General features: G+C 38.6%; 1 protein-coding gene across 1 annotated transcript in view; it reads left to right on the top strand.

The window, feature by feature from the left end:
• The window catches only part of MSH2 (mutS homolog 2), a 52,282-nt gene extending 31,171 nt beyond the window's left edge, over nucleotides 1-21,111 (top strand). Inside the window, exons 8-15 of the mRNA XM_082480792.1 lie at nucleotides 4,692-4,815; nucleotides 5,876-6,026; nucleotides 9,039-9,136; nucleotides 10,983-11,228; nucleotides 12,741-12,945; nucleotides 13,325-13,572; nucleotides 17,555-17,727; nucleotides 20,760-21,111. Of these exons, the coding sequence (XP_082336918.1) occupies nucleotides 4,692-4,815; nucleotides 5,876-6,026; nucleotides 9,039-9,136; nucleotides 10,983-11,228; nucleotides 12,741-12,945; nucleotides 13,325-13,572; nucleotides 17,555-17,727; nucleotides 20,760-20,930 (1,416 nt within the window). The 3' untranslated portion in view covers nucleotides 20,931-21,111. The remainder of the gene's footprint in view (nucleotides 1-4,691; nucleotides 4,816-5,875; nucleotides 6,027-9,038; nucleotides 9,137-10,982; nucleotides 11,229-12,740; nucleotides 12,946-13,324; nucleotides 13,573-17,554; nucleotides 17,728-20,759) is intronic.
• The last annotated feature ends 1,012 nt before the right edge of the window (nucleotides 21,112-22,123 follow it).

Raw genomic sequence — 22,123 nt, 5'->3', positions numbered from 1 at the left:
ATCAGATATCTGATCATCAGATATTTCAGTCACTTTGGAAAACTTGGGAGGCTTTTAGGATTGCCATAAGTGTCAATCTCAGCTGACTGTAGAAATATGAGATCCACCTAACCACGTGCCAGGCATAGTAGTAAGGGCAAGGTGCTGAACTTTTGAAAACTGCAATGGCTTTAAAATTTTGAACATGCATATTTTTCTCCAAAGGCAAAAGCACCACTTTTTATCTCTTTGTATGCATTCATCAACTGCATTTTATGGTTTAAGGAAAGACTTTTTGATTGACATGTTGCTATAATTTGTGGTATATGCTAATGAAGAAATTTATAGTTTTATACTAGTTACAGACCATCTGTTGATGCAGTTTGTATGCCCTGGGACTCTGGTTTCTTTAAAACCAACAGCTGTTCTAAGCCTTCACCCTTCGTAGTCCAGCTCTTCAAACTTCTTTTCAGCTTCTACTTCAAAAATGTTTTGTTGTCCTTCTAAACAGAATAGCAAGTCAGTTATTTTTAATCAAGCCCCATAAAATCCGGTGTGTCAGATTTGTTTTTTTCCCCCTTCAAGATACTGGAAAATAGCTGTAGATAAACCAGTCCTGGTTTTATCGGAAGAATAAACCTTCTCCATGTGAATGTTAAAACTTGAACTTTGACTTGAAATTCCTTTTAGATTTTTAGGAAGTTCAAACAAAATACCCAGCTCCATTCTAAGTGTGATTGAAGGACAGGTTGTCATAGCAACTAAATTATGTCAATAATCCATTCTAATATAAAAAGAAACATAGGAGTTCAAAAAGTGTGGGATGTGGTTATTCATTTACCTAGCAGTAATAGAAGTCGAGAAACTGTCACTTCCATTCCTGTCTTTCGCAGAATCATAAGGGGCCTTGGAAAAACCATCTACTCCAACCTCCTCCTCAAGTCAGGGCAACTTCGAAGTTTGTTAGTGCTTTCGGTATATAGCGTTTTGGTTTGAGTATTAAGAGCACAGCCCTTTACAGAAGGACTTGTTTTTCAGATTAGCTAGCTAGCTCAACATAGTCCCAGAGTCTGCAATTGATTTGCTGTCACCCTGTTCGTTTGAGCACCCCTTGGAAGTGTGACTCACTTGGGTCTTATTTCATGTAAGTAAACATGCAGGTATCAAAGTGTTGTCAGCGCAGAGATGTTAGTCTGCTACTTACCACATTAAGTACTTTATGCTTTGAACGTTCGTTTCGGAGTAGATCTGAGCAAAAACTTGCATTAAGAAAAATTCAGTGTATTTAGTAGGACAAGAGGGAATGTCTAGCTGCTTCTTATCCACATTACACTAAGGGATTTGCTTTCATTATAACCCTTTGCATGATTTTTGCCGGTAAAAGGTTATATGTAGAGTGAAGGTGGTAGCAAGAGTGTTCAGACCAATCCGTTGTACGTGTCTGCATCCCTTAATCTCTGAAGCATATTTAACATTTGTAGTTAATGCAGTAGTGAGTTGTAATTTCAGTGCATTTCAGCAATCAATATATCGATGAAATGTCACAATGATGATGAGTATTTTTATTCTTCATTTGGGGAGATCAGAGGGCAGTCAGTTGGGTTCACTGGCATTTTCCTCAGTTTTTCTGGTGAGGTGTAGCCTTACTGGGCCATAACTGATGGTGGATTCATTAGGTACAGAGCACCAAGAACTCAACCACGTGGTATTCCACGTTCTTGTTAACACTTGTCCTGCCAGATTGTTGGCCACGTTCACACTGAGGGCTGCAGGGGGAAAAAAAAGCAAAAGTGACTTGCCTAATCATAACTGAGATACTGCTGCAGGAGGAGCACAGCTTGAGAGGAACGTTAGAGGGTAATATAATTGTGGGTGCCTGATGGTTTTATATTAATTAGTAGCACTAGTTTTTAATATTTTTAGTAAACCATAATCATTTTACTTCCTTAGCAGTTTAGCTGAGCTTTTAATTTAATTTAAAAATGTTTTCCATTCACTTGGTCACACTTGGCTTTCGCTTGGAGAGTGTGGTCAGATGAAGTAGTTCTGCTTGTCGCCTGCTAAGGGTTCCTTCATGAGGCCTGAATGGGGAAGGAGTTGCCCTACAGCAGTTGGGGTGGGTTATGCAATATATTAGAAGCTGTCTTCAAACCTGGATCTTACACACTTTTAAATTCAGATTTTCAGGCTGAGGTCGTGGGGTACAGTCTGCTAGATGTCCTAAAGACTTGGTGTCTACACCTGGGAAAGCCACTGGGCACTTAGCCTGGGGCTGGAGTGCCCGGTCTGCTGTGAACCGGTTCTTGAGCTGCTACAGTCCCTAACCCAGACTAATGTAAACTGAAGCGGAATTAGTTTTACTGTAATGCGCCTGTCCTGAAACTTCACAGCAGTTTAGGGTTTATTTCTTGCACACCGGCAGCCTCTGGGTTCATTTGTCATCACAGGTCTGTTGGCACTGTAATGGAGTTAGCAACCAGCACGTGAAAACGAACTCCATCCCCGTGACTGCTGGACTGAGCGCTGGGTGAGGCAGTAACATAGCTTTTTTGCACGTTGTAAGCCCTGGCCACATACGGACCTTCGCTTGCAGTGGAATGAAAGCTTGGCTGCAGCGAGGAGGCCCTGAAGGGTGGAAGTGCAGGGCACGGCTTTGGTTCTGGTGAACCTCTCTGACCCGGCACCCTGGGTGAAGGCTGGATCCCACAGCCAGACTGGGTGCCTGCTGGGGCTGCTGGGGCCTTATGGGTCCTTGGGAATGTTACCTTCCTTCTCCAGAGGTTATGGGATTTCTGCAGTTTATTTCGGGCTTCAAATAATTCTTTGAAGCAGTGAAACAAAATTACCTTTTACTTCACTGTCACTCTTGGTTGTCTCCTGAAGCCAGTCGTGGGTGGCGTTTCCATCCCAGCCTTTCCAGTTTCTGTTTCAGATCCAGGATCTGCCCTACAAAACCAGGAATGGTCTTTTCTGCTGTATGCTCTGTCATAAATGTTATTGCTGTCCTTTTTGCAGAATTAAGGGAATGGGAGGAGCAGGCCTATTGACAGGGATGTAACAGGGAATGAATTTGTTCGTACCCTTTCCTTAATGCCTCCAAGTTTCACGATGGTCCTCTAAAATCTTGTAATCTGTTATTTTGTGGAGCCCACATCTCTGGTTAAGCAGCTGGAGAACTTTGCCACCACAGTGTGTTTGCACACAACACAACTAGAATCAAAGCGTCAGGCTGGGTGTAATACCTTGCAGTGCTGGTAATTGCAGAGAGAAAATAAGCACCAACCGTTCAGTTTTCCATGATGCAACTTCTGTGGAAGATCACATTATCTGCTGGGAGAAGATTGTTCTCAGAATAAAGTAGCAATCCTTTGAATATACAGTCTGATATGCAGTTTCTTCATATGATAATTTACTTGTCCCCCCATTCCAAATTAAAAATATATAAGCCCTGTGGCTTTCATCTCCGGATTGCATTCCCAGATCTTTGTTCCAAGTTGCTGCAAAACCTGGGAGTCTTCAGTCTAACGCTTTAAAAATTATTTTGATGCACTGCATATTTCAAGTTCTTCCTGTGCTTAGTAGAACAAGGTGTATGCAGTGGGTTTTGCAGTTGACAGTTCCTGTTGCTCAGTGCTTTCTGGAGTGATACTTTTATTGTCTGGGAAGGAGTAAAGAAACTGTGAACCTCTCTCTTCTGTTCTCCTTCCTTCTCTTGCTAACATATACTTGTGGGTAAAAGTGAAATTGTGTGTAAACCACCCTCTTGTTTTGATGTGTTTTGCAAAGTATTTGCAGATGCTTTGTGTAAAACTTTGCAGATAATTCCCAGCTAGGGGAAGCTTCCTGGAGGTGTTTTGGTTTGGGTTTTTTGACTTAATGAGATTAAATGTAGTGCTAATGTGAAAGTCAGTGCATAGTTTCCATGTCGGACATTGGTGCTAATGTTTTATTGATTGTAAAGTTTTGTATATTAAAGAATGAGTTTCTTTTATTTAGCAGTTACAAGTTGCGCTTGCGAATTAGACTTGAGGCTTGTAAGGTCATCAGAAACACACCTGGCAGTGGAAGCATGGGGAAGAGAGAGGATAAAGATGAAATACAACTTACTTCATCTGAGCCTCTGAAAATGTTTAGCTTGGAAGGAACTGTGTATGCTTTTCAACTCAAAATAACTAGGTTGAAATTGGGTAGGATTCTGGTGTTATTATGTAGGCTCCTTCTGTAACCTCTTGGGTGTGTTTTGGGCTGGAATTACTGTTTCAGAAACTTTTATTTCCAAAGACTTCTTGTTTTGAAACACCTCATCCTTTTACACTCTGTCTTGATTAGCTGCATAAGTCCAGACTAGCATACAGATTATGTACAATTCATTTCCTCTGACTTCCCTTTTTTTCCTGCCTACTACATAGTTATTTGTATGCAAATAAATGTGCAGACAACTCAATTTCAAAGCGAAGGATTCTGTTGAAATAGTATTTTTTGCTCTCATAAAGCATATTATTTGAGAAAACAAGTGTTTGAGAAGTATTTGTTTTGTAGTTGAATCAGACACCAATTATCACAAACAGCATTGCATCACAAAATTATATATATGAAAAATAAATTCAATAAATGATTAAGTAAATTCATTTCACCGTATATGATCAGGGAGGTGATTTCTTTTTCTTGACTGCCTATGTTCACATGAATTTTTTCTTGTTATTTTTGCCTAGGTGGAGAATCATGAATTTCTTGTCAAGGCTTCTTTTGATCCTAATTTGACAGAATTAAGAGAAAAGATGAATGAACTGGAAGAAAAAATGCAGTCCTTTTTAAAGAGTGCAGCCAAAGAACTAGGTAGGGTATGAAACTACCTTTTGATTCTTACCTCCTTTGTAAAATGTTTTGAGATCAGGTGATGAAAACTGGTATAGAGGAGTTAAGGGATGTTTGTAGTATTTTATTATTAGTTTGGGGTGACTTTAGTTGTCACAGTACAGTTGAAAACTGAATGTTTTTTTGGCTTATAACTTTTTTTTTTATTATTTTTGTTAAGGATGGCATTCCAGAATATTTCAGACATTATCGTGTATGTTGCAAGATACTGCATAATTCATTTTGTAGAACTGTAACTCATCTAAGTCTTGGCTAAGCCTAGTTCTATTTTACATTCTTTGAGGATGTGCATTGAAACTTTTTTCCCCTATGCATTCTCCTGAGCGTCCATTCAGTACATGCTAGTTTTCTTTTAAAGTTCTTTGCAAAATATAATATGTAAGTAAATGAGACATTTAAAGGATTGATTATCCTATGCAAAAAAATCCATGTGCAGATGATGAATCAGGCATTCAAAGAACAACTTAAAAAAATAAAATAAAATTTAATGCAAAAATGGCGAGGAAAACTGGCAACACCATAGTTATTTTAGGTTACACCATTTAAGGGCTTACATATTCTTTTAGTCTTGATTTTTAATTTTTTTTTTTGTGTGTGTGTGAACAAGAGACCTGGATGAAAGGAAGGAAAGACAAGATTGTGTAGGGATAGAAAATATATGTTAGTAACAGGATTGCAAGACTACAAGTGCTGTTCTTACAGCTGCAATATAGAATGTCCTTGCAGTGTGCTATGAACATTTTTCACATTTCTGGAGAATATGTAGCAATACAATAAGTGTGAACCTGATTTGAATATGCAGTTTTAGAGCGTATCAAAGTAAGAGCAAAGAATGAATCAGTAAACGTCTATTAGGTCTGGGTATTTCTCATACCTGTACAGAACCAAAGCAAGTATACCGAATAGTGTATCTAAGAGAGGCTCCATCACACAAACTGGGGATTAGTGAGCAGAAATAGCACAGGCTGCAGCATTTTTGATAATACAGTTGTTTTCTTTTTTCTTTCTTTTCATCTAAAAGGCTTGGAAGCTGGCAAAAGTATCAAATTGGAGACAAATTCACAGTTTGGACATCACTTTCGAATAACTTGCAAGGAGGAAAAGGTTCTCCGTAACAATTCAAAATACGGAATAGTTGATACACAAAAGAATGGTGTGAAATTTACTAACAGGTATGAGATCATCTTGGTAGTTTTTCAAGCCTGTTGTGAAAGAAACAAAATTGTTAATTTCTTTATAATTATGCCGGTAAACGGGTTTCCCTACATCTTGAATGGCTTGAATTTTCACCTTTTTAATTGACTCACAGGTTGAGATACTGAGCAAGACTAGTGTGAGGGAGGAGTCGTCCTACATTTTCTGTTAAAAGCTGCATTCCCCACTTACTTTGCCAACTGTTAGCTATTTTTGGTCCTTTGACTTGGGCTAATTTCTCTGTTTTAGCTGCACCTAGTAGAGTAATTGCATTCACCATGAGTGTTCATACAGACACTTTCACAAGCTGCAATAGGAAAAGAGCTACTCACGTTTATCACCAAATATGACATGCAGCAGTTCTGGTGATTACCTTTTTGTTGTTGTTGTTGTTCCAAATCACACTGTAATTTCTGTTGGTCTTATGTATTGGACTTTGATTCTGTGGCTCTATAGAATAAGCTATTTAAAAATTTCAGTTTTCAGGCTAACTGGATTGATGCTGTTTCAGTGTCTCCTTGTCTGGGCAGCAGATCTGTCACAGGTCAGCCAAGCAAAAAGTATATTTTGTTGAATTTTTAGCTCATCTTGAGCGTTTTAGAAGGAACAAGGGCTACCTTGGTCATCAGATGTCTCTCTGTACTTCATTATTTTTACACAGAACAAAGTAGAAATTTGCATATGCAGAATCAGATAATGACTTAAGTTGAAGGTGACCTCTTGAGGTTGACTGATTTAACCCCTCATTCAAAGCAGAGCCACCTTGGAAATTAGATCCTATCTCAAAGTTAGATGAGGTAGCTCAAGGCTTTGCCCAGGTGCCTGTCCTCCGAGCATCCTTCACAGCCTGGTGGGGCACAAGTTCTAGTGCTGAACCACTCTTTATGAAAACTTTCCTAATCATATCTAATGAGAATTTTCCTTGCAGAAGCTTGGGTTTTTAGTGTCTTGTTCTTCTGCTGTGCGCCTCCAAGAAGAGTCTGGTGCCTCTCCTTTCCAGGCTGACTTCAGAGTTTCTCAGCCTGGGCAGGCATCTCTCTCGACCTGTCCTTGTATGCCATGTGCCCCGGCTCCAAATCTTTGTGGTGGTCATCTGCACCAGGTTCGATGTCTCTCTTACACTGGGAAGACAAAACTGGGGACAGCACTGCAGATGCGGTCTCATGAGTGCTGAATAGAGGGGAAGAATCACTTCCTTTGACGTGCTGGCTGCACTCTTTCTAGTGCAGCCAGTATGTGCTTGACCTTCTCTGCCTTAGGGGAACACTGCTGGCTTGTGTTCAGCTGCTTATCCACCAGGTCCCCCAACTCTTTTATGGATAGCTGTTTTATAGCTATTTGGACTCTAGCCTGTACTGTTAGATGGGGTTATTTCATCCCAGGTGCAGAACTTAGTGTTTGCCTGTGTTGAAATTCTTGTCCACCTATTTCTTTAGTCTGTAGATAACACAATGAATGGCAGCCCTGTCCTCCAGCGTACTGACAGCTCCTCTTAATGTCATATTGTTCACAGCCTTGCTGAGATTGCATTTGGGAGCGCGTTCAGTCCTGTCATTCAGGTTGCTAATTAAAGAGTATCAGCCCCAGTATCAACCCTAAGAAATGCTGCTAACAATCAGCCACTAATTGGACTTCAACCCCCTGACAAGTTCCTCCTTGTCTGTCAGGGGCAGGTCCGGGAGAAAACTAATCTTTAATTTTCCTGCATATGTTATATATGGAAGGGTAAAAATAGCAGAGATTAATAGATTATGGAGTCTGTTTCAGATGAACAGTGCTGCTATCACTTTATGTGTAACAGTTCCTGCTGGAGTTAGCATCAGAGAAGTGAGTTCATTGAGAGAAATCTTGATTGACAGACTTGTATGAGGAGCACTGCCTACAGGGCAAGGTTGGTTTCAAGTCAGTGGTATTACTAATAGTGACTGTTTCTGTTATTCACTCACTTTCATAAGTAATAAATCCTTTGCTTTGACAAGGAGGGCAAACACATTGGTTCACACCAACCAATATGTTGGTGTATTTCTTAGCAATTTACTTAAATGAATGGAGCGTAAACCTTAATTGCATTTTGTTTTAACATATACTCAGAGGATATTTTTTCAAAACATCCCTGAAATTTAAAACAGCTTTTTTTTTGTTCTAAATGTGTTATGAATCTAAGCGTAATGATGAAGGTAGGTTTTTCTGTAACTGAGAAGGTGGTACTTAGAACCTCTATTGTAAGCGTCACCTGTTACTTTCCCTTTGGGAAGAAGCCCACGGATCACTAATAAAACAGACGTCTCTGTGCTTAGTTAAGTTACAGTTGCTTGTGTAGACAGTACTAGAAACACAAGGCTGACTTCTGCTTATAGTGAGAGTGCACTATTTGGATGTCTTTCGTATTTAATCGGGCAGACTCTGCTCTGTGTTCAGAGATAAGCTTGAGAAGAATAAACACTTGTTTAAACTCTCTCTTGATTTCAGCTTACTTTATTTTGAAGGCTAGAGCCTGTTCTTAGTGACAATAGTTCACTGAGGTTTTTACTAAATGAAGGAGGTCAATGCCTTCAGCATAAGCCTGTAGGACAGTTCTGTAGGACTCTGGGCTAATTGCATGGTTGCTTAGCAGCACTTCTTCTCTGCCAGTTTTATAACTGCCACATCTTGTTGCAAACCGTCCAGAAATTCAGCTTTAAGAGCGAGTCCTTATCACATAGCCTGTCTACAACAAATAACTACTGTAAGACTTATAACAATGATGTGTTCAGAGATGCTAGAATTGCTGATTTGGCCCTTGTGGGTGATCTTCAACTTGGAATTAATCCTGCTGATATCACGGTGTGGATGAATTGTAGATTATCTGCTTTGTGGTCCTTGTGCTGAACCTTGCTGTTAAAACAGGTGGGGGCAACTGATACTGACTCATAGATGAGGACGCCAGAAGTTTGGCATTGTAGTAGTGAAGAGAACATCACAGCTTCTAAATATTGTGGTTTTGTTCACAGCAAACTCAGCTCCGTCAATGACGAATATATAAAGAACAGAGAAGAGTATGAAGAGGCTCAGGATGCAATTGTTAAGGAAATCATTAACATTGCTTCAGGTGAATACGTCAATGTTGATGTCTGTCACAGTCTGGAATGCTGGCAGGACTTGCAGTTATTTGTAGATCCTTCTGTAGAAAGGAACTGTAATGTTCCCCAAAGAATTAGTGTGAAAAATGAGGTTTGGCTTTTAGACAGTTGTTGAAAGTTTGAAATATGTTGCCTTCTGCGGTCAGACCCTTTCCTGGCATTGCTACAAATGTGCAGTGATGGCATGTGTGCAAATGCTAATCCCATAAAAGGGACAAAAATATGCCTGTAAAGGCCACATCTGTCCTCCACCTACCTCCCTGACTGCGGGCACTGCCACCCAAATGGCAGACAAAGTATAAGGCAGAAGAGGTAAAAGAACAGAGAACTGAAGGTGTGAGACCTGAGGTCTGTGAAGGATGGTGAGGAAGGAAAGTTGGTATGTAATAGAAGATCAAGTCAGTCATCGCTTATATGGTACAATAAAAAAAATGACTGTTTTCCTAATTAATTTCTATATATTTTGTTCCAAGATTGCCTACTTACAGGGCATTCTTTACCATTCTTCGCTGAAAGGAGAAAAGACATCAGGGAATTTGAGCTGGAGGATTCTGTAAATATTGCCTCTCCCAAAGGCACTGGTTCCAGCAAAAAAAGTCTTAGTTCTTTGAAAGAGAGAAGTGGGAAGTGAAAGAACTAGTGAATATTAAGCTAAGAGTATATGTATTAAAGATCAAAAAGCACTTCTTAAGATGATGTATCAATACATTTGAGTGTGTATTAAGTTATGGTGGAAATCTTCATAAGCTTTGACCTGTTGTCATGTTATGAAATTTGCCAGTATATTGCAAAATCAGTAGCTTATTAGATATTTTTTGTCATATCTTGGTGGTGTTTCTTGTATGTAGCATACTAAGGTTTGTATATTGATGTGGAAAGTTAATTGGGTATTATATAGCAGGATTAACTTCAATATGTCATCTATAAATACCTGGTATGTTTAAGAAAGTCTTTTCCTGCTGCTGAAAGCTTCTGTGGTGTGTAGTCATAGAATTATGGGTGTATATGTGTATTTAAAAAGCATTTTTCTTCCCAAGTGGAGGCAATTTAATGAAAAAGATTGGATTATGTGTGTAATTCTTGAATGAAAGTGACTTAAAGTCCTCTTAATGATCTTGAATGCCAGTTCAAGAGATGATGTTAGAACAGTAAACATACTTTGTACAGGTAGGACTCTTTCTGCAGGTCTCTGCTCACCTCTTCTGACACATGCATCCCATTTGTGGGTGTTAGATGGTTTACCTCTGTAGACTCCTGTCCCTCATCCCTTTCATTGAAGCAAAACCAAACACCAAAACTTAAAAACTGGTACTGGGGATGCTGGGCCATCCAGTCTAGTTGCCTGGTATCACACGCTCTGTATCTTACGGACCTCTCCATACTGTCTTTCACAGAACCATAAATGGTTGCTGTGTCTGAACTGTCTCTGCTGTGTTTCTATTGTCTTTGCTTGCATACGCGTCAAAATGCAGTGTATTATTGAGGAAGGAAACTTACTGGATTTCCAGCCCTCTTGCCGTTGTGAGCATTTGCCTTCCCCTAGTAAGACAAGCTGTTTCTTAGTGTTAAGGCAAAACAATCAACACCTCACCTCTTCCTTTTCCTAGTCTGAAGAAGTCCCCTTTGTAGTCAAAGCATGGAAACTTTAGGATTGCATCTTAGACTCTCACAGAAGGTGACTGCTATCTTAAACAAAATGGACTTTTACTGCAGATGAATTAATTTTATGGGCTCAGCATAGGCTTTAAGATAGCCTTTCAGCAAGAACAAAAGAATTTCTAACTGTTAAATTTGTATCTCTCTAATCAAAAACAGGTTATGCAGAACCAATACAGACGATGAATGATGTAATAGCTCAATTAGATGCAATTGTCAGTTTTGCTCATGTGTCAAATGGAGCACCAGTGCCGTATGTCCGTCCTGTCATTCTGGAGAAGGGGCAAGGGAGGATTGTGCTGAAAGGTGCCAGGCATCCCTGCATCGAAGTGCAAGATGAGGTGGCCTTCATCCCTAATGACATTACATTTGAGAAGGGCAAGCAGATGTTCCACATTATTACTGGTAAATGTTTCTGTTCTTTTTTTTTTATTTATTATTTAAATTTTAAATGTCTCGAGTATTTCTAATAATGATGTCTTTAAAAAAAAAAAAACAACAAACGACAACAAGCAAGCAAACAAACCAACAACCCAATAATATTGGGGATAATATTTAGCTCTGGAAAAGAAGGGAGGGTATTTGTGTATTGGTGTTTATTATATTAAAAGTGTCCACAATGTTCTTGTGAAATGTTTCCTTTGATAGTGGATATTCTACATGGTTATGCACATACAGGCATATTTTTCATCTTCCAAACTAATAGTCATGGAATTAGTTGTTATGATTGTAGTTATAGTGCACTATTTGGAGAAAGTGATCGCTAATTTAGAAACAGTCATTTGGGAAGGAGAGAGAGGCTGCTAGGACAGTAGGAAATAAGAAATTAGTCCTTCTTTAACATATGTATTCTTTGGCTTAGTCAATGTAACGCCACAAGCCAGGCAACCTCAGGAGCTGGAGAATCTGAACCTGCTTAAGTGATTTGGAAAATTCCACTAGGCATCAATTGTACTGTAGCCACTTTGGCACCTTCTGTAGGCAAGATCTTAAGCAGCCTCTCTGTTAATGTTTTCTTTGTTTAGTGTTAAAGTCGATTTTAAATGCAAAACATGTTTTAGTGACTGTACCCTTTTTTCCCCCCTATTCTCTGGTGTAATTAAGATAATTTTACTACACAGGAAAACATTTTTAGTGTTTATACATTTAATTGAATTTTAATTTCCATCCAGATGTCCTTGACATACATTCTGAGTAGCAGAGATCTGAAATTAGAGACTGATTAATAAACACTTCTAACGTAGTCAAAAAGAAAAACTAAAAGTCTGAATAAATGCATGGTAACACGCTTGTTTTTCTGGTTAGCAAAAGCATAAAATTGGTTTTAATGATCAGTTTTCTGGAAAATACTTTTTATTATTTCATTTGTACTTCAGTTAAAATTAACTTTGTAATATCTGTTTTTGCTGATCCAGAATCCCTTTAGATTGTAATTTAAATCACCCATTAGCTTGTACCCGGTCTGTAACTAAGCTATTTCATTTTTACAGACAAATTATAATTATTTGAGGTGAAAGCAAATTATTTTCATTCTTAAGCAGCAATACTGATGACTTTTAAATTAAAACTTATTAGTTTTAGGTATGGACATGTGTTTTAGATGACTGCTTAAGCTTCTGAAAAGTCCCAAAACTTGACCTATGAAACTATGAAGCCCTTAATATTGTCTGATCACCTTTCTTTTGAAAAAGCAGCTTTCAGTAAGACATACAAGTAAGCATTATTAGTAGTGGAGCTACTTGTTGCACCTGTTAGACAAGTCTGCTCCTCTTTCCTGGCAAAAGAGTAATAAGATTAAGTGTTCTTTGTTTTAAGTTAGAGCCTGTTCTCCTTTAAAAGAGCTGTTGAATTTTAAAAGGTTTCGTTGGTTTTTTTTTTTTTTAATTTTTGAATTAATTTGCAAAATTTTTTCTTTAGGCCCTAACATGGGGGGAAAATCAACATATATCCGACAGACGGGGGTGATTGTTCTTATGGCCCAAATTGGGTGTTTTGTACCATGCGACTCTGCAGAAATAACCATTGTGGATTGTATCCTGGCGCGGGTGGGAGCTGGAGACAGTCAGCTGAAAGGCGTGTCCACTTTCATGGCTGAAATGTTAGAAACTGCTTCAATCCTTAGGTAAGTCCTGGGCTTGTTTGATTTGGTTGGTTGGGGTTGATGGGAAAGGAAGTGCTCCAAGGAAGGTACAGTTAAGATTTCCTTTTATGTAGGATCTCAGTAGAAGATCTCAAGTCCTTTTTAGCAGGTTCATAAGTTCTTGAAGTAGCCTTCTGTTTATTTCAGTGATCATCTAGAGCTGCTACTAGGAGGCTAAAGTCTAAATGAGCCGAAGAAGCTCTGAATGATCTGCGTGACACTGTGTGCACTTTATTCATATGTTGTTATATAAATAGGAAAGGTCTCTTGCCTTTTTATGTTATGCACCACGACTTGTGGTGCTCCAATATCCAGAGTTCATGCTGATCTCAAACATTATAAAATGCTCTTGTGTTTGTAGGACAGCATCAGAAAACTCCCTGATAATCATTGATGAGCTGGGAAGAGGAACTTCAACCTACGATGGCTTTGGCTTAGCATGGGCTATTTCAGAATACATTGCTAGCAAAATCTGTGCTTTCTGTATGTTTGCTACACATTTTCATGAACTGACAGCTCTTGCTGACCAAGTGCCAACAGTAAATAACCTACATGTTACAGCTCTGACCAGTGATGACACACTGACAATGCTTTATCGTGTCAAGGAAGGTAAGACTCTGTAAGTGGTGGTGGGCCGGCTAAACTTTACTTTGCACTGAGAGAAGAAGAAATATTAATGGAAAAACATAAAAAGATATTTCATGTGTTGTACTTTAGGCTTAAGGTTTATAATAGACATGTTCTTCTCTCTCCATAGTGAACATGTACGGCAGGAGCTCTGTCTGTGTCTGAACACAGTTGGTGATGATGATTCTTTGTTAAGACTTCTAGGTTATTTCTGCTGCTTGAGCTGATGCTTTTGAGTTGTCTCTTTTTTCTTTCTCTTTTTTTTAATTTTTTTTTTTTTTAAAGAGCAGAGAGAAGGATTCCAAATGGTTATTTTCTATTTTCCTAAAGCAGCCCTTTTAACCTGCTGCTGTTTCTGGTTTAGTTTTCCTTTTGGAAGAGGGTTAGTTTTTGTAAATCGTATAGAAAAGACTTACATTCCTTGAACTGATTTTTTTTTTTATAAAGAAATGAATGCAACTTTTATGTGCTGACAGTTTTTAATGTCTGTTTCATTGTAATAAATCTTAGTCATTGAAGAAAGATGTAGCCCAATTTATGCAGTAGTTTGACATAGGAAAAAGCATGTGTTTAGTTTTCAGCAAATGGCATCATAGTAAAACAACAAGTAGCCTGTTTTGTTAGTTTAAGATAAGTCAGATGTATTTAATTAAAATCCTTTAGTGGATCCAGTTTTTCCTTTCGGTATTAAATTAGACACTTTTTAATTGGGCATAAGTTTAATCTGTTAAGCGCAATAAGTGGTTCCTCCTGCTTCTGTATACCCCCAATCATTTGTTCTTGCTCCCTTCAGCAGGAGCCTATATTTATGCTAGATAAAGCAGGGCTGTGTAACTGTGGCTTGCCAAGGTATGGTCATTTATGGTATCCTAATTTAGCTGTAAACTCTACAGTGATTGTGTTGTTCCCATAAGTGCATTTCAGTCAGGTCGCCTACCTCTGGGCTAAGATTTTGATTTTAAAGTGTGAGCAGAGTGCTGTTATGCTTTATTTTCACATATGAAAATAAAAAAAAATATAAAATGAGTTAGATGACACTCAGATGGATACAACATGGTTACTGTAGAACACTGTGGCTATACTGGATCAGATCAACAATTTACCTTGTAGAGTGGTTTTGTTTTAAATAAGGAATAATTATTTGAGGAGTTAGTAATTGTCTCAGTAAAGATAATAACAAGGATGGATGACACTCAGGCTAATGCTAAGGAGGTAGTCCTTGTCTCACATCTCAAGTGCCAGAGACTGATGTTTATATTTTTTTAGTTTAGGATTTAATCTTACAGGTACAATTGCTAAACGTATTCCTCATCTTAAAAACTGTTTTGTCATTTTGACGCAATACCAAATACTTGCTTTTGCTTGCCTAGTTCCTCCTAACAACTCTGCTTTTCATGATTACTGCGTATTCAGTATGTGTTATCTTGGAACTCTCTCTGATCTTTCCTGATTTCTTTAGCTGGTTTCTTCAGTTCATTCCTTCTCCCATACGTTCTTCTGAAATGAATCTAATATGCTGTCCAATTACTAAGCTTTACTGTTATGTTTTTAAAGATCACTTTTATAATCTTCACAGGCTACCACCATGCTATTAAGTGTCTTTAGATAGTTGGTAAATGTGTTTTTACTATATCCTGATTTGAGCTTCACTCAAATGGTACCATGCTAGTTTTACGATGTTACTAATTCACTATTTCTTACCAATTTATTCTGGTTTTAAATCCATGAAATTACTTCATTTCTTGCCCTGTGATTACTTATATAACTGCTTCTAATTTTGTATCCACCTGTGGGTATAGCCTTGCATTTAGCTTTCAGGTACTTTTCTGTAAAGCTAGGATATCGCTCTGAGCAATGGGAATCAAAGCATGGCCAGAAAAACTGCTCTCCTCTGGCTTTACTGAGGATCTACTTAAGAGCTGGTCAGAAAATCTCCAGCTGCTATGGTCTTGTTTCTCTTAACTCTGTATCCTTATCTTTTAAGAGCTGTATTTCTTAGAAATGGTCTCTGGTCTCCTCTGTTCTTGTAGTTTTCCTGTGGTTCTTCAGTAGTTTGCCGTTTCCCATCTTCTCCAGTGCACGTTGAGCTGCTTCCACCAAGTGATTGTTCAGAACCCTCCAAGTGTCTTGCTCAAATCAGTGCTTAAAATATGACTTAGTGTGCATGGGAAATGAAGACAAGTATAGTCATAAATTGCTGCAAGTGTACAGTGAAACTATGAGTATTTTCAATGCAGCGAGAGCTGGCAATGTCCAATCTTGAAACAAGCCGTCTTTATTTAGGTGCCTTATTTTGAGTACTTAGATTGGGGGGGTAAGTAATATATGCTAAATCTAAACCTTTTGCCTTCTAATATCTAAATCCTTGGGAATAGCGTCTCTTATAATAAAAACCCCAATATTCCCCAGATAGGTGGGTCAATTCTCTTTCTTCAATCTGCCCCCCCCCCCCCCTTTTTTTAACCTGTATTAGCTCACCCATTGTGGTACTGATGAAAACTCTGTAAGCCTGATTTCATATTTTTCTTCAACCAGTTTTACCATTTTCAGTCATACACATATTTTCTTTGCGTGTGCAGTGTCTTTTAATTTGATCCATTTTCTTGGAAGAGCTAAGTTTGTATCTATCTGCTAAAGCCTCTGTCAGATTAGATACAGCATTATGAAAACTTAATCTAAAAATAACTGATCTCAAATTAGGTGTCTTTCACATAAGTTTTTCCATTTAGTGTCGTGCTCTTTCCCTTTTGGAAGAGTTGTGTTGTTCAAGCAAGGATGTAAGTATAGGCAGCTCGGATACAGCTGTGTTTTGAAACAGACAGCAGGTTTCATGTCACTTGAAATGTATAACTAAACCTGAAATGCATGACAAGGAACTTTTATACAGTATTTTCATCCCTGTCTTCATGCTTTGAGAGTGTAACAGAATAGCTGGAAGAGGAAACACAGAAAGTACTCTTCTCCAGACCTCTGCTCAAGATTCTGTCATCAGAGACCTGAGATAGTTTTGTGTTTGGAAAGGTGTGTGTTTTTGATATAAAATCAAATTTCTGCTTAAAAATACTAATTTCTTTTGAGAAGCCTGAGAGATTACAAAAAAAAAAGTAAGTGCTAAATTTTCCTTTACCTCTTCTTCAGCTACCCAGTATTTAATAGGTGATTAGTTAAGTAGTGTTTTACATGTGTAATTCATTTATTCATAACTCCATGCTGGAGACCAGAATTAAAAGGATGTAACAATATTTGTGGGTGGCCAATTGGAATTTTGGTAATGTAAGTGAATGAAGTTAACAGATTGTGCCAGAGGTCTTTCGATATTGAAGTGAAAATTATTTTATGTAACTGTGTATAATTGACATATTTTGAGCAATTATGAGAACTTTTTTTTCTCAACCAAATGTTATAAACAGTGCATTAATTGAAGTAAGGGTAAAGTTAAAGTTGAAAGGCTTTGATATAATTAAAGACAACTCCTGGAGACTGGGGAGTTGCATGGTACTGATGCAAAGGAGAAGGTTGGTTGAGGACCCAACATTTTTAGTATTTATATACAAATATATACACACACATATATGTATTCATATAGAGAAAAAGGTGAGACATATATTTAAAAAATAAATGGTGCAAATTACTATATTCTACAGATTGTGCTGAAGTACTTTAATAAAAACCATTATTCAATTTCATTCAAGTACTAGAGGGAAATTCTTTCTGTCTGAAGACTTTTCAGTTTCTTCCTGAAGCACTTTTGGAGCTCTGCTTTAAGAGAGCTTAGTTAAATAAGAGCATATTCTTTAGTCTGTGTTACCATGTATAGTCCAAAAGATAAATGAGAAAATCTTGGGGGAACTTCACACACTTAATTCTTCAGGACAGAGAACTGTTACAAGTTTGTTCATATAATCTCTGTGTAGCCATATTATCTCTTGAGGATTCTTTACTGGTTGTTTTTCTCTGTATCCAGGTGTTTGTGACCAAAGTTTTGGAATACATGTAGCAGAGTTGGCAGCTTTCCCAAAGCATGTGATAGAAAGTGCAAGAGAGAAAGCACTGGAGCTGGAGGAGTTTCAGAACATTGGCAAGTCCAAGGAATCTGAAGGAGAACCACCAGCCAAGAAACTCTACAGAGAAAGAGAGGTTTGTGATCAGGAATGCTTTTTAAAATTTGTTTAACTGAAATAGCTCAAGCAAAATAGTTTTAGGATTCATATTCCCCCAAAGCTCGAGGATAATTAACTAATCTCATTTTTCCACAACAAAATGTTTTACCTATAAACTTCATTAGGCATTGAAGAGTTGTTCTAGGATGGCGGGTTTAGGTTTAGATTCATTTTAAGTTAACATAGGCAAGAATTTTAGCTAAAAACATAATAATGAGAATGAAGCTAACTTTTTTCTTAAAGAATAATGATCAGCAGTTAGCATGATTGGCACAGAACCGGAGTCATACAAGTGACCATGTCTCTAGCTGTCCTGTGGGGTTTTCTTTATTGCGTGAACCAAGCCAGAATTTTGTGTTCGCTGCTTTTGTTGGCTACTTAGTTTGTATGCAGTATTTCTTGGGACTTAAGCTGTAGCTTTTGTATTAATTGTTGTTTAGATTATTTTTGGCTCTTGTCCTGATTTCAGTCGGTATAGAGTTAACTTTCTTACTAGCAGCTAGTATAGTGCTATGGTTTGGATTTGGGATGGGAACAGTGTGATAGGGCACTGGTGGTTCGATTGTTGCTAAGCAATCATGGCCTTTTCTGCTCCTTATACCACCCTGCCAGCAAGTGGTGGTGGAGAGCACAAGAAGTTGGCAGGAGACACAGTTGGGACAGCTGATCCCAACTGACTGAAGGGCTATTCCATGCCATATGATGTCATGCTCAGCGATAAAACCTGGGGGAAGAAGAAGGAAGAGGGGGGGATGTTCAGAGTTACGGCGTTTGTCTTCCCAAGTAACTGTTACGCATGATGGAGCCCAGCTTTCCTGCTGATGGGAAGCAGTGAATGAATTTCCTGTTTTGCTTTGCCTTGAGTGCGTGGTTTTTGCTCTACCTATTAAACTGCCTTTATCTAAACCCACGAGTTTTTCCTCACTTTCACTCTTCTGATTCTTTCCCCCATCGCAACTGGGGGCAGTGAGCAAGTGGCCTGTTTGGTTCTAGCAGCCGGCTGGGGTTAAACCATGACAGCTCTGCAGGTGGGTTGCACCTGGTTTTGCTCCCTTTTATTTGAGGGTTCATTAGTGCTTATTTCTTGAAGCTCAACGTGAACACATTCAGATCTCTTCGCATCAGAGAAAAGCTGAATATACAGCTTTCTCCTTTGTGCCCTTCCATGTCCCATCCGTACTGAGATGTCGCACAAGCTGATCATATTGAAGGGCATGACAATTTAGACCTGGAATGTCTGATTTACAGATGTCATAAAGTTCTTCCCGTTTCACATGTGAGAATTCTGGCTTGGTTCTCTCTACTCGACTGAGAAGTAAAATGCTCTTGGCTTTGCACAGGCTTTCCTCAAGCACAAGTTGAGGAAACCCACATCTCAGCATAGATCTGATCATGTCTACATTGTGTAATACAGTTGTGTAAAGCTATGAGTGAACTGTTTTTTCTCTTCTCCTTTCACTTTCTCTTAAAAGAAGCTTCATTAGCAGGGAGTGTAAAGGAAAACAATAGCTTGCAGGAAGCTTTTTCAGAATAGCGTGTGTTGCCTTGTTGCTGCGTTAAGAGCACTTATGGTGACATCCAGTGCAGTCTCTTGGGAAATCCACGTGCTGCCTTATGACGTGCATTGGTGTTTTTTTGCCAATAGTCAGGTCCTCCTTGCTGCATGCATATAGATCTGCTTAAAGATCTTAGTTCTGTGTCCCAGCAGTTGGCCTGAAACTTCGCAGCCTTGTAACTCATTTATCTCCTCCTATACATCCCTGGCAATGTTGGTAATACTCCAGTATATGGAAGCCTTGAAGTGGTAGGCCATATTCAAAGTACCTTCTACATTTAAAAAGCCTTTGCTCTAGACAGGAGCTGTTCCCTGCTACTTTGTTTTCAGTTTCAGAGGTCTACTGCATTTGTTCCTGGCTAAGTAAGTTGATCTGATGTAGATGAACAGTCTCTGGTTCGTTCTACCTTTTAGTGCCAGGAGGTTCCCCCTCCAACTACCTCAGTTGCTCCACTATTACCTTTCCTTTGCCAGCTTGCTAGGTATCGTGGTGAAATATTTTTCAGATTAGCTGGATCCGGCTACGTGGTCTCAAGTTGGTGTAAATTAAATTGACATGGCAAACACTTCTGACAAATACAGCATCATGTTTTATTCTTGGATATTTCAGCAATACATAATATTTTGTAAACTCTCTAGGCAATAGAATGGCATAGCTTTAGATGTCTCACCCAGGCAATTTGTCTGCCTTTGTTAACATCGTGTTTAGAGGGAAAAGCGTGCTATTTCATTTCCAAGTCCTTTAGAGACTTCGGCACTGAAAGCACACCGCATTAGTCCTAAATGATAAAACTAAGAAAGCTTTGTAGTATAGTCCTAAAATGCAAAATCAAGAGGACTAGGCAAAACTCTGTATTCTGGGCTAATTGTTTCTAATACAGGCATCCTGAATACTGTTCATTGCAATGTTTGCTTCTGCTTTTCAATTCAGATTGTTTAGAAGTTCCACTTTGCCTGTTTGTGTAAAAGCATATGCATAAAGTGTAATTATCATCTGTTCCCCTTGGTGATGGCCACTCTCCTGTTGCTTGGTTACAATTCGTTCTTCCCTTTTGCATATTGAAACATTGGTTTTGATTTACAGTTCCTCCAAAAAGTAACTAGTTTGGGTAATATGGCCACTCCGATGCTATTATTGCTAGCAATCCTCACCTAATGTCGTTGCACACTGGAATTAAATGTGAAGCACGTACAGGGGCTCTAAATGTTAAATACTGTATTTCTGCTGATGCTTTTTGCTCATGGATTGAAAGAGGAAAGAAATCCTGATCCCAGTATAACTGGATTGTTCTGATATTAAGAACATGATAGCAAGTGCAGAAATAATGGTAGTTTCTGCCTGCAAAAAGTTTCTGGTGCTAAGTAATATTTTGTATCTTTGGCAGAATTTGGAAAAGTCCTGCTTGCAATCTAAACATCCCTTCTGTTTTCTTTTCCTTCTCACTCCGTTTCAGGAAGGTGAAAAGATAATTCAGGATTTTCTTTGTCAAGTGAAAGCATTGCCTCTGACAGATATGTCAGAAGAAGACATCAAAATCAAGCTGAAACAGCTGAGAAACGATGTGTTGGCAAAGAACAACAGTTTTGTGAATGAAATCATTTCCCGAACGAAAGTTACATCATGAAAGGAGTGAGAACAGGATACAGCTCTTGAAGCGTGTTTTACATTGCAAGAACTGTCATTTTCTTGTCTCGTAGCTTTTATACTTTGATACTTGTACTGATTTATGTAGGCATTTTTTTCTTTGATTGTAATTACTTTGTAAAAACTTCTGAGCACATCCTGTGCCAGATTCTTGCTTTAGTTGTGAAGACTGTGTCCTTTCAGAAGTTTTCAATAAAATGCTTTTTCAGTATTGAGAGAATTAGTGACTGAACAAACAAAATGCATAATATTTTACCAGAAAAAACTGTGCTAGAAAGTATAACAATTGAGATGGCATACAACTACCACAGCCTTGAAAAGCGACAGTGCATACACAAAATCTTTTCCTATAACCATGATTCTTTTCTGTGTGATGCAATTATGTTAATTAATTCAGCAAAGTTTTAGTAATGCTATATTAGTGGTCCATTAGAAAAAAAGCATCCAATCTAAGTGGTTTGCCATAAAGCTTTTGTGTGTGTACCTGTGTGGAGGGGGTGGGCGGGGGGATTTTTTTGTTTGCCACGTGGATGGTAATGCTGGAGTCAAACATAGTACGGGCCTGCTCTTCATGCTCGAGTGGTGGTAACTCTCTTGCATTTTTTGGGTGGTTTTGTAATGTAAGCAGAGGCTGGAGTGAAAGTTACGGTTTAACTGGAACTTCTGAGTTGGTCATGATTTGTGAGGTCTGCGTGCAAAGAAAGAATGCATTGATTTTTATCTAAGATGCTTCTCATACAGGCGTTTTGAAAGCATGCAGATACAGGTTTATATTCTTCTTGAAATCCAGCATTTTAAATTGTTGCCCTAGAACACTTTACCTGTATTTAAAACTGTCAGTGTTGAAAGATTAATGGGAAAAGGTGTTTATCGCACGAGAATATGGAAGTAAAATCATGCTGAGGATGCCATGCAAATTCTTGCCGTGTTCTGTAGTGGAGATTGCATCGGTGGGTGTGTGCTGGGGGCATGAGTGCTGCTGTTAAACCTGTGCTGTAGCTCTCCGTCGGGAATTAATCTGTTGCAGTGGTCTGCATTTAAGTGCTCCAACAGTAGTCGTAAGAGGTGTAGTGTTCGACTTGCTGTTGGATGACGTTTGTTTGTAGTTAGACTAGAACTTGGAAAAGAGACATATTTTTCAACAGAAGAAAATGAAGGTTGGCTTGTGAAAGT

Source organism: Vanellus vanellus (genome assembly GCF_965231255.1).
Source record: "Vanellus vanellus genome assembly, chromosome: 3".
Classification (NCBI taxonomy): domain Eukaryota; kingdom Metazoa; phylum Chordata; class Aves; order Charadriiformes; family Charadriidae; genus Vanellus; species Vanellus vanellus.
This window is presented reverse-complemented; position numbering and strand designations above follow the sequence as displayed.